Here is a 12,774-nt window from a genome sequence, read left to right as displayed (position 1 = left end):
TTACTGAGTAGTTGAATACTTAACAAAGTGGCAGTGAGTGTACCTCCTGTATTCTCCAGTTATCTGATTGTCTTTTATCAACTCAATTAAGCTTTCTAGCCATGGATGTTGTTGTTGTTGTTTTTTTTTCTTTTTATTGTTTTACTTTCCTCTCAGGCATTTTTACTCTATGTTGGACTTTCCAGCGTATGAACTTTTTGTCTGTTTTTGGACCTTGCACTTTTGCCCACACTTACTCGACGGTTTGTTTTGGTGTCTGCCTTCCTTGTGGTATAATGTTAGCATTGTTGCTTCACAGCAAGAAGGTCCTGGGTTTGAATCCAGCCTGGGGCATTTTTTGTGTGCAGCTTTGCTTGTTCTCCCCAAATCTTCGTGGGTTCTCTCTGGGTACTCTAGCTTCCTCCCACGGTCCAAAGACATGCGTGGGGTGAGGTTAATTGGTGATTCTAAATTAGTTGTGAGTGTGAATGGTTGTCTGCCTCGATGTGTTAGTCCTGCGATATAGTGATAGGCCTGTCCAGGGTGTACCTGCCTGCCGCCCTATGACACCCCCTCCCGCCAGTGATCTTTGAAAAAAAAAAGAATTGTAGTCATATGTACTACAGTAGAAAATGATTTGTTATGTCGGAGGGGCTTTATGCTATTAAAAGAGTTGTAAGCCATGAGTCCATTTTACTTTATCACTGCTGTCTTTCACAAGCTTAAAGGATGAGGCTGGTGATATTCTATATTTCTACTGTTATCAATAATACCTTATTACATCCCTCAGTACTTTTTTGTATATATATATATATATATATATATATATATATATATATATATATATATATATATATATATATATATATATATATATATATATATATATTAGGGGTGGGACTTTAACGGGACTTTAACGCGTTAATTTCAATTAATTAATTATGGGTAAATTATTTAAAAATTTTAACGCATTTTAACGCACTTTGCACCGTGGAACGTTTCTCAGTGCGCGAGTTCCCGGCATACAGATTATATGGACGCACAATGTCCAAATTAGGGGCCGCATCCTGCGAAGGACCCGGCCCACGTCTTTCGCAGCCCACGAACACCACAAAGGCCGGAAGTGAGCGGCTAGCCTTCATATCAGCTGCCGTCACCTCTGCGTAGCTCATGTCGCCTAGCAACCGTGAGTGTGAAGCACAGCTGTGTAAAAGCAGCTGTTAAACGGAGAACGAACTTTTGCTCCTTTTTGTGGTTTAATTTTAAGTCTTTAATTCAAAATAAGCTGTTAAAACAAGCATAACACATTTCAACATCAAGGAATACAGCTGAGCTAATGATTAATTTCCAACTAGATTAAGTGAGACATTAATGTTGAATAAAACTATCCAGTTATGATGCTTAACTTTAATTTCAGGTGTTTGCTTATCACAGGAGCACTTCCACCCTTCATTGGTCTGTGTAGCAGACTGGTGGGAAAATAAACAAAATTTTGAAGTTTAAGCTTATGTATATTGATTCATTCATCAACTAAACTTAAATTAATATTTCTCATGTCAAATATTGAAATGCGATTAAAATGCGATTAATTTCGATTAATTAATTACAATTGTAATTGTATTATAATTGTAATTAATTCGATTATTTTTTTTAATCGAGTCCCACCCCTAATATATATATATATATATATATATATATATATATATATTTTTTTTTTTTTTTTTTTTTTTTTTTTTTTTTTTAACCAGAGGATACTGATTCAGTATATGCTGTGGAAAACCTGTTACAGCTTAATCTAATGCTAGAATATATTACGAATCATTCAACCACAGCAAATAGTTATGGCATAAGTGATTTCAGATTCTTCACATTTCTAGGTCAGCAATTAAACTGCATCATGTTTGTGACATTGACCATGTTAAGTCGTTCGTTTAAAAAAAGGTCAGTTTTCTAACTCTGACATCAGACTTTTGGTGCCCATCTTCTCATTAGATGCTTGTTTCAGTAAATTATTTTGCAGCCATTGTAGCATGAATCATGGCATCAGAACCTAGTGAAAGTGTCATAATTCAGGATGGTATTCCAAGCAAAGTGAGGCTTTCATAGTGTCGGATCATGCCAAGTCCAAAGGTTACAAAGGGGGGAAAAGAAACAGCACTCTAAAATTAGCAAAATCTGGATCAGGTGGATCCAAGTTACCAAAGAGAGACTAAAAGTGACCACACACCCGTGTATCAAGCTTTTTTTCAAGCTAGAAAATCAACTTAAGCTGCAATAAAAGAAATAAAAGCACTAAAAACTCCAACCAGTGTCTAAAGACGTCTATATCACATTCTCTGAGGATGAGTACCAGTCTGTCAAACAACACTGGGAAGGGAAACCAAGCCAAACACTAAGGGTGGGCTAACACCTTCCAGCACAGTTATAACTGTAAAATGACTTTTTACTGGACTCAAAAAAATCAGACATTTAGTGACATCACAAAAAAGCACTTTGGAAGATTTTCAAATCATGCTGGGGCAATATGGGTTGTCAGGTTTTACACAAACTTATTGAGTCTCTGCCAGCTCAAGAGCTGAACGAGGAGAGTGGGCCAAATATTCAAAGATCTTCTGTAATGAAATTTATGTAGATTATATGCAGATTTATGCAATTATGATTTATGTTGATTATATTATATTAATTTATGTAAATTATAAAACCAACATTTTCATTTATAATGACAAAATTTGTATTAAATTGATAACAAATGCAAAAAACAAATATATTCTGTTGTGACGTCAGACTTTTGGCCCCCTGTTTTTTGGATGTGTTTTTTTTTAAAACCCAATTTAGTTTGTAAAATAATTAGACACAGCAGATTTCAGCAAGTACAAAAGTGCATTTGTTGGGGACAATTTTCATTCTTGGTTTTGTTATGCTAGAAAGTATTTATGATAGTACAATAAGTTCTGTCTGCCTCTAAATAAACTACAGCTTCACTGTAATTGAGGAATATGTCATCCAATACAAGCTCCTTTGTGTAATTTTGGCCAAAAGTAGAGGTCCTGAGTAAGTAGGGACAAGTTTTTTTTAGGCTTTGACTCCACAGGAAATACTTGAGCAGAATAATTCATTGTTTTTATATATATATATATATATATATATATATATATATATTTTTTTTTTTTTTTTTTTTTTTTTTTCTGCTTCTTCTTCTTTTCAGGACATTTTTTGAAAACAAGAAAAGCATAAATTATCACCACCATTCTGAGTGCTCACTATGGCCTGGCATATTTAAACATGGTACAGTCATACAGGTGCAAAAGCAGGTCCAAACCTCTCTTTCAGCATATGATGAGCAGAATCAAACAGCATGTTTCTGTAAAATTATTGCTTTTCGTGAGCTTTGTGCCAGTTTCAAATCAGAGCACAGCTCCACTGGCAACAGCGCTACTTTTTGTTGCCAAAAATATTGTACCCATCTGAAGACAAACAAGAAATCATTCATTCAGCACACAGCACAGTGCTAAACCTCTGGAAAACAGATGTTCGTTCAAATTGCTGCCTTAGATTTACAACTAAAGTTGGCGGGTTTCAATAAATGAACAAATACTTGAAGGCAGGATTTACAGTATCACAAATGAAAGCTCTAAGACTGGCCGCCTGGGCTTATTTCTCAAGTTCGCCGGTGGAAGGGTCAACCAAACCTAAGCTCATTATGGCCAGCCATCAGAGCTACTTCAACCTGAGGAGATGTGGAGTTGGGCTTTGAAGATGCTCTAAATGATGACCTTTTTCTCCTGCCCTGCTCCACTGATGTGCTTTGATAAGCTGGGCTCTGATCTCTTCTGTGGTATCACTGCATCACTGCACACTGCCTCGTCCTCCCCGAGCTGGCTTTTGCTAAAACTTTCTCACCACGCCCTCAAATTACATCACCCAGGCTTGATGTCATTTTTCACACCATGCCTTTGAACTTGTTCCACCACGGGCCAAAAAATGAGACAGAGCGCCCTGACGACGTCTTGTTTTGAACAAAGGATCATGATTATACTCTAAGAATATATTTTTTTTAAACATCAGACATTAGTAAAGGTAAATTATTGTGCGAAAAAGGATGTGTGTTCCGCCAAGTGGAACCAAAGTGCTGCTTAACCTCACAGTTGTGACTCTCAAACACTAGTCCCTCTCCCCTTGTGGAAGTATGCAGGCCCGCCTCCGCACCAGCTGTGAGATGCAAAGCTCCCCTTCGTGTAAAAGCATTTCACTGTCTTTGAGAAGCCTCTGTCCGTGCTATTATGCAAAAGGAACGATGCTGAGAGAAGAGAGAAGGTGATAGGTTGAGTGAAAAAAAAAGAAACAGAGAAAGACACAGACAGGAGGGGAGGGCAGGAAACAGACCCGGCAAAAGGAGGGATCGTGAGGGGAAAGCAGGAGGGAAGCAACAAAACTGACAGCTGCAATAGTCGATGTGTGATTGATGGAGTGGTGCTCAGATGCCAGGGGTCATACATATGCAAACTGCTCATTTGTAGTTGCTGCCAGAGCTGCTGTTCACCAGAGCCCTTGAACAGTGTTGTCTGACCATTGGGACACATCATACAATCAGATTAAGCAGCCCCCGAAATCACATGCAGGACGACCAGCAGCTGCCACGTGCACCACCAGCTTTGACTTACAGTATCTGTTTTTCATCCCCGCCTGCCATAACAGGCCCTTGTCTGTCTGTAAGAGATCTGGGTTTTAGGGACTCAGATTCGTGTCAGATGAGCTCTGGTGTCTGTGCAGCACAGATTTTCCCTCTTGACATTTTGTTGTAGGTTTTTTTTTTTTCCATTGCTTTGTTGCACACAAACCACATTTTCCATATGAGTGTCTCAGTCTGTAGGAAGCAGCACAGTATGCATAATATTCTAACTCTAGCAGAGTCCAGCCACCTTTCACCGACACGCTGCATCTACTGCGTCTGGGGCACTTTGTGCAGCTGAGACTAATGTCAAGCCAAAGTAATTAGGTTTCTTATAGTCATCGGCGTGTTGACCTGCAGTTTACTGGCTGTGTTATCATTCCGTTTGAACTTGCGAAGTGTCGAGGGCCAGGGCCTGAAACATCAGATGACTTTGTTGCCATTTGAGGGGTTCTGATTTTTTCTTTAATTATTAATCTGTGATGAGGCCAGCACAGGATCGGGGGGCATGCAGGGGATGGGGACTCATACATAAATTCTTTTAACTATTTTCTGGTTTTATTATGGGCTCATGTTATATTAATTAATATGGAATAAGTAATTTATAGGGGTGACAATCAGAAAATATGTGATTCTCCTGCGAGTTTTTATTTTTCCGTCAACCAGAAACTATGATGTGGTGTTGAGTAAAGAGTCTTCTGTGTTCAGGATGCCATAGAGAGGCTTTCTTGTGCTTGTCTGCACTTCACTCTTTCACTCCCCCTCGCTTGCTCTCTTTCTGTTTCTCTAGCTCTCTCACTCTCCTGTTCTCAGATCACACTGTGCTCCAGCCACATTATTGGGCAGCGAGCTGTAAACAGGAGTTGCACACTGATCCGAGTGGCAGTCACCTTCATTCAAGCCCACGCCCCAGTCCCCTCACCCACCATTTCTTCTTTTTGAGACTTGCCAGTGTCCTGAATCCACGCCCAAAAAAACTGATAAAAAAAAAATCTAATGGGTAAAGCTCCCTGTGTGGAGGATGGACCGCTGGGTATGCCCCTTGCTCATCATGAGCCTGACACATAGGCCCTTTATGTGGCTGTGAGGAGGGTGGCCCCTTCCATCCTCTGCTTCTCATCCACACCCCAGAGGCTCTCATTCAACTCAGGCCTGGCTGGGGGGAAGTTGAAGCTCTTTTGTATTGGGGGATTCTTAGTGGGGGCTGTCAAGGCTGTGACTGTGTGGGCCTTTATTTCCCAAGAAAAGAGAAGGGAGGAGGGGGGAGAGATAGAGGGAGAGGGCAAGAGGGAGACCGGGGAGGGAGGGGTGGCTCTAAAGGAGAGTTTGGACACAGACGGCCTTGTTAAACGGCTCCCCCAAAGAGGGAGAGGATGAGATGTAGAAAGAAATGAAGAAAAGGTGAAGTAAAACCAAGAATCAATTCAACAGAAAACCAAGAAACATTCCCTCTGTTACGTCACCGTTGTTATTCCCATCCTCCTGCTTTTCCTTCCATTTCTCTATCCCTCTACCCTCCCCTATCTGTTCCCTCCATCTATCCCTATGTAAGCTGAATCTTCAGCTCAAAAAGCTTTAGCCCTCCCCCTCTCTCAACCCCTTCTCAACCTCAACCATTAGTTTACGCTCATTCTATTATCAGGGAGAGCGGACTAAAAGAGACGTCTGGGGTCAGAGTGATCATTATCATCACCTCTTGCTGCTCCACTTTTGAGTTGTAGCCCACCGTACAGGAAACAGACATTTAAATCATAATCAATAAAGCAATATCAATGCTGAGAAGCATGGCAAAAGGAAATCACTGCCTTGGCTCTGGAGGAAATACATGCTCTCAGCTTAGACTGAAATAGTGGCACATAAATATTGATGAAACATGATCAAGTAAAAAAAAAAAAACACATTATGTGACAACATGGGCTGCACTTTTTTTTCCTAATACACAACTATTGTGATGTTTGAACAGAGATCACCTGGTCACTGTGTGCTATCAAGGGGACGCTGACGTGCTGCATACATTATCTGACCCTCTGGTCATGTTAAGGTAATAAGGGAAGCAACGTTACTTGCAGGGGCTGCTGTACAACACGCACACAATGTTTGTTCAGGAAGGACAATGCAAGGAGACAGGTGTGACCTGACCCAGCTGTGACCAGACCACGTTGTCTGCTGCCACTGCAGCTGAGATCAGGAATGAGTCTCTGTCTCTGCGCTGCCACAAGGAGAAAATGCCAGTTCCCCATACAGCACCACATCACTGTCAGGGAAGAATAGGTTTGGGACATGATGCAAAAAGTCATCATGTAATCAGTCAGTACAAATTACAGTTCTAACACACAGAGAAAGGCCACAAAATCACTGTTATTAACTCATACAGTTTGTGGTGAATAAGATACTCTCATGCAAACATAATGCCTAATCCAGCTGAACTGTGCAGACATGTTGGATTCCATATTTGGAAATCTTTGTTTCAGCCACAAAGACCGTTTGAAGTTACTCTTTTGAAATGTGGTTCTTTTATAACTTCTTTTCTCACTCGATCTTATTAAAAATATTACGAGTCTGGCTTATATGATTTAAGAGGACTAACTTAAAGAATACTTATTTTTTTTATATTTCTTTTCTTCTTCTTTCCCTGTCTCGAAGTGTTTGTTGTCTCTGTTTAAGCCGACACATCTTGCTGAAGCTCTCAAGTTTGATATACAAGACAAAGTATTGTTTTTGAGGTGGCTTTTTTACTGGTTTAAGAGAAAAAGTGTCAGGCAAACCACACATTATCATAGGCATTGCCTCACTTACTGAGTGAAGAGAAAATACCCCACAACATAGTTTGTTAGAGTGCTCACAGCAGGCAAGCGTGAAAATGCCACAGGGAAAATTAAATGAGTAAAAATTATTTGTTTTATAATTAATAATTTATTTGTTTACACAGATCAACTAGAACTATTTACTATTTAATGATTATTTCACGTTTGTTGCATTAACTTGACTGGGACACTGTAATTGCATATACAGTTTGGGCCAAAGTTAATGGGTGAGATCATTTGAAAGAAAATTTGCATATTGATTTGAATTTGGGCAGCTAACAAAGATGGATATTATGTGATTACAGTTTTTAATTATATGCTCTTTGTAAAGCACCTAATGTGTGTTTAAAAAAAAAAAAGAAAGAAAGAAAATCAAATGGATGTCAGGTTGAGTAGTGCAGTCAAGCACATTGCCAGCTTGATCAAACACTTCAGAAGCATTGAGCTTCAGTCCAGAATCCCAAGGTCCTGTGTAGGTGTGAGCTGTGAACAGAGAGTGCACTGCACATCATGGTTCATGTGCAGCCAAAGCCCACGCAGTGCTGATCAGACAGGGATCATCTGCTATGTCTGGAATCTATAACCCCATCCCTGGTGCATAAAGAGAAATTTTTTTTTTTTTTTTTTTTTTTTTTTTTTTATTTAGCAGAGTAGACTGAGGTGTTCTGTAGGTGATCAACTCCAATTCATATGTAACCTGAGGAAAATATGTGCAAAATATCACATCCATAGTAAAAGCATAAAACAGCAAAAGCTTATTATAAATGTAAAAATAGAAATAGCCATGCATAAAAACAATTACTTTGCTATCTTAATTGCTTTCCAAAGAAAATACTTTCTGTCACCTTTCCAATTAAAACATAACCAGAAGCTATATTAGATGTATTTTTAAATGGTGCCTGCAGCATGTCTTTCTGTCTAAGATATTGGATTCCACCTCTACATTTTAATGACCAGGTTTATTTATGCGGAGGAATCCACACAGCTAAACAAGAAGTCACGAAAGACCGTGGCATGATGCAGTGTGGGGTTTTTGTTTTTTTTATTGTGCCAGTCGAGGATTCAACTCTAATGATTTACATCTTGTCATTTTGTAATGCCGCATATTACAATGCCACATGGATAATGTTCGCAACATTTTTTCAATTAGCCTAACAGTTGTACAGAGTCCGTTTTTACATGCCAGTCTCCTGACATTTCTTAACCCAACTGACATGCACTTGGTGAAGTGTGAACCATTTTGCAAATGAGGGTTATTCTGGGAGAGTCACGTCTCTCCTCCCTCTCTCTGTCTCCCTCGCTCTCCTCCGTGCACCCTCGAGAAGGTTGTAAAAGCTGTTGTCCTTTAGTGATGACGGAAAGCGAGGAGGAGCCGCAAGAGAAAAAGAAAAGGAAAAGCTCTTCAATTGGAGCCCCGATTTCTCCTCTCTCCGTCTGCGTCTGTCTCTTTCACTCTCACTCTGCATGTGCCCTGCTGCTCTGTCATCCTCAGGGATGCATCTGAAGGAGACCATCTGTTGATCCATTTGTCTCCTGCTTTGCTTCCTGTGCCACTGCCTCTCTCCAATCGATGATCAGGCCTGGCCTTTCCCCTGCCCACCCTCTTTGTGTCTGCCAACAGGCCCTCAGGGTGAGGCGGGTTTGCCATTCGGGTTGAGATGAGAGGTTGTGCGCGGATACAGACAAAGGGAAATAATAAGTACCAGGGTTGTTTCTTGTACAGACATTACTTAAAATAAACAGCTAATGACCCGAGAGAAAGCTACTTTCTAATCAGTGTGCATCTAAACTGAGCATTGTTGTGTTGACCTGAGTCGAAACACGTATATTTAATCTTTTTTATGCGTTGCTGATATCAAAACTGCTCTCTTCCTTCCCTTCGAGAGTTTATCATCATATGGAGGCATAGACCATGAAATAGATGTTAGGAACAATGCCGAGATGCTGAAGGACCACTGGAGGCTTCCAAACATTCACCACCAACACATTTATTGCTTGTGAAGTGTTTGGCAGCATTGCTGCTAAAGAGAGTGGGGTGCTGGTTTCCACGCATCACCCATCTGTCACCTCGCATGCATGTTCACGGGTTTGATGGACACCGATTCCACCATGGGGACTTCGGGGATTGCTTGCCTTTGATCTTCTCCCATGACTCTCCATTACCCATCAGTCATCAGAGCTTAGGCCCTGGAGAGCAACTGGGAAAGGATGGTGGGTGAACATGAGCTCTGATGTAGCCAGGAGAAACACATTGTCCAAATCTAGCAGATTACTGACATGGAGAAAAATGTACATAAATAGCGCTGGATGAGAATGTTTAGATTGAAAGTATGTTGCACTAGAGAATATCAGAGAGAATAGAAATATGTCAGAGAAAGGTATTAACTTTGATAAGATATAATGCATAATATATACGCAGTCCATACTGAGTATTTTGCAGCATTTAAAGCTTTTTTTCCTCTTTCTCTGTCCTTAGCGTTTTCATAGATTTGCAAGTTTTTCATCACGACTGTTCGATATTGTTGATGATGACTGTTTACCCAGGGAGACACGGCATTGATTTCCAATAAAGTGCAGATGACATGTGGTCTCACACACACACTCCAATTTTACCAAGAGACATCCAATAAGTCACGATTTCACAGCTGCAGTCACCTGGTGTTGTGGTTCTTCTGACAAAACCAGGGTGGGGTGTCCGTCATTGTGGATAACCTTTTGTGGCTACCCACTTTATGTGTGTGATTCATTTGACTTTGGCTTTCACTGCATGGTTTTTTTCATTTCTTCTCTGCGTGTTGCAGGATTCCTCAGCACGGGTGACCAGGCAGCTAAAGGGAACTATGGACTCTTGGACCAGATCCAGGCTTTGAGATGGATCAGCGAGAACATCGGCTTCTTTGGAGGAGATTCCAATCGCATCACTGTGTTTGGTTCTGGGATTGGAGCTTCTTGTGTCAGCCTGCTCACCCTCTCCCACCACTCTGAAGGTACAATAGAGCAGAGGGGTGGGGTTTGGGGGGTGCGTGTGTGATACAGCTGTTGAGCTCATCCCTGCTGGTGTGCAGGTTTCTTGATATTTTCTGGCATGCAGGTAGTGAGTTACAGCGAGTAATGTAATCTGTTTTACTGTGCAGCATAAGAAATGTATTAAGACGAATGTGTCTGCATTCAAATGAATGTGATTTTCAATTCAGAAATGGAAACTCCACAGTGGATTTCAATCCACATGTGGGCCTTGACATATTCTGCTGGTTTGTTAGTATTCCTCTCTGTGTCAAAAAAAAATCTAGGTGTAGTTTGACATTGAAAGCAATATTAAAAAAAGGACAATGTATGTCAAGGAGAGCTTTTCAAGGTAGTTATAGTCATGCTAAATGATGCAGACTTGCTAAGAGACCTCTTTTTTTTTAGCCGCAATATTTATCTGCTACCTTAATGCTACCTCATGGTGATTTACTGCTCATGTTGGCGTTGTCTTTAATGCTAAATGCAACATGTGTGCTTGACTTGAATATGCAATAAGCATCCCTCATACTCACCCTCCTCTAATGCATCACCAAATTAAGATGGAGCGTCACAGGTAAGTTCTTGCAGGAGGCTCATACAAATACAAATACTGAATCTGAAATGATTACAGTTATTTTGCAAACATTCAAAAGCTTTCTTGCTCTTCACTAGCAAGGACCACATCTTCAATTAGATTTGACACAAGGGGATAGCAGATGGTATATGTATGGATCTCAGGTTGTGGTCCTCAGTGAGGACTGCCAGCAGCTCCCTGTGCACTAGTGAGGGGCATGAGAGATGAGGGAGGGTGGGGCACAAAAATTAGAACAAACTGCCTGTAGTGCAGGAAGGTGCACGTAAAGTATTATGGGTGGCTGTGGCTCAGGAGGCAGAGTTGCTGTTCTACCAATCGGAAGCTTAGTGGATCAATTCCCAGGCTACTCCAGTCTGCATGATACAGAACCCCGAATTGCCCCTTATACATCCTTCAGAGCGTTAATGTTCGCTGAATAATAGAAAAAAATTGCTTGTATGAATGTGGGTGAATGAGGTTTGCTTTGAGTGCTCGGTTAGAGTAGCCCTCACATACAAGGTCTTGAATAATCAGGCTCGATCTTATCTTAAAGACCTCATAGCACAACCTCAATAGAACACTCTGCTCTCAGACTGCTGGCTTACTTGTGTTCACACATTGCTATACTGCAATATAGCAATGTTATTTTATTTATTTATTTTTTTTTGTATGTTATTTACTGGCAATCTTCCAAATGAGAGATCTTTACATTTGGCCACACTCATGTAGCTGACTTGTGAAAATGTTAACAAGCCACAAACATGTTGCTTTGGACACAGATGGTTGGAGGCGTAACACTGGGCTATTACTGTACATTACATGGAAGTAAACCACATCAAAGAAACCATTCTTGCAGTAGATAGAGGCCTGGTCTCAGACAGCGTTGTGGCCACAAAGCTATTAAGCGATACACCCCCATCACCACACACACACACCAGCAAACACAGAAGCACACACTATTCAAGAACAGAGTGAAATCTCTCCTCTTGGATTTTTGATTAGTGGACCGACCAGTGTGCGTTTGAAAGAGGTCATTTGATCGTCTCTTCCCTGGAACCCCATTACAGTGCCAAGGATTTGTGATATGTTTTGCATTCTCCAATTTGCATTAAAGTGTTACTAATTGCCTTGATTTCCTCCGATGAATGATGACTGCTTTTGAATTGAATTTTTACCATAAATGCCTTTTTTTTATTCATACTTCATAATGCTACGCTCCATGTAGCATGTTATTATACTGCCAGAGAAACCATCTCCTCCCAGTAAATTGGATATTACCGGCTCTGTTTTTTCCCCTGAATGGAAATGTATGCCCCACTGATGGGATAAGAAAAAAGAAAAAGCCAGTAAAACTTGAGCGATCCTAGCAAATTGAAACAGGAAGCCTTCTATCACGCCAGGACTCTTGCTGCGAATGTTACCAATGGCAATCAGATTTCACACAGACTCTCTCGGAGCACAGATTGTTGTAATTATATAAAGTTTAGGACTGGAGTGGGCTGCTGGATGTGACAGGAAATACAAGTGAAGAAATGTCTTTTTGCACCTGCTTTCACAGCCTCCACTGTACACCACCCCACCCCCCCCCTTTGGTCTTAACCGTTGAGGCGAAAACTGTTAGGAGGATGTTGTTGCCAAGGCAACGTAATAAACAAGGAAGGAATCAAAGTGTCTGGATCTACAAAGTGTTGAAAATTAAGGTTAAAAATATATAATCAAATGAATTATAGACTGTGTCATGA

General features: G+C 40.7%; 1 protein-coding gene across 1 annotated transcript in view; it reads left to right on the top strand.

Moving 5' to 3' along the window:
• nlgn3a (neuroligin 3a) overlaps positions 1-12,774 on the top strand; it is a 138,411-nt gene that overhangs the window by 83,508 nt on the left and 42,129 nt on the right. The window contains 1 exon segment of the mRNA XM_030739110.1: positions 10,254-10,439. Coding sequence (XP_030594970.1) covers positions 10,254-10,439 — 186 coding nt within the window.

Source organism: Archocentrus centrarchus, chromosome 10, assembly GCF_007364275.1.
Source record: "Archocentrus centrarchus isolate MPI-CPG fArcCen1 chromosome 10, fArcCen1, whole genome shotgun sequence".
In the NCBI taxonomy this organism is placed as follows: Eukaryota; Metazoa; Chordata; class Actinopteri; order Cichliformes; family Cichlidae; genus Archocentrus; species Archocentrus centrarchus.
Note: the sequence above shows the minus strand (reverse complement) of the source record. Positions and strands in the feature narration are given on the sequence as shown.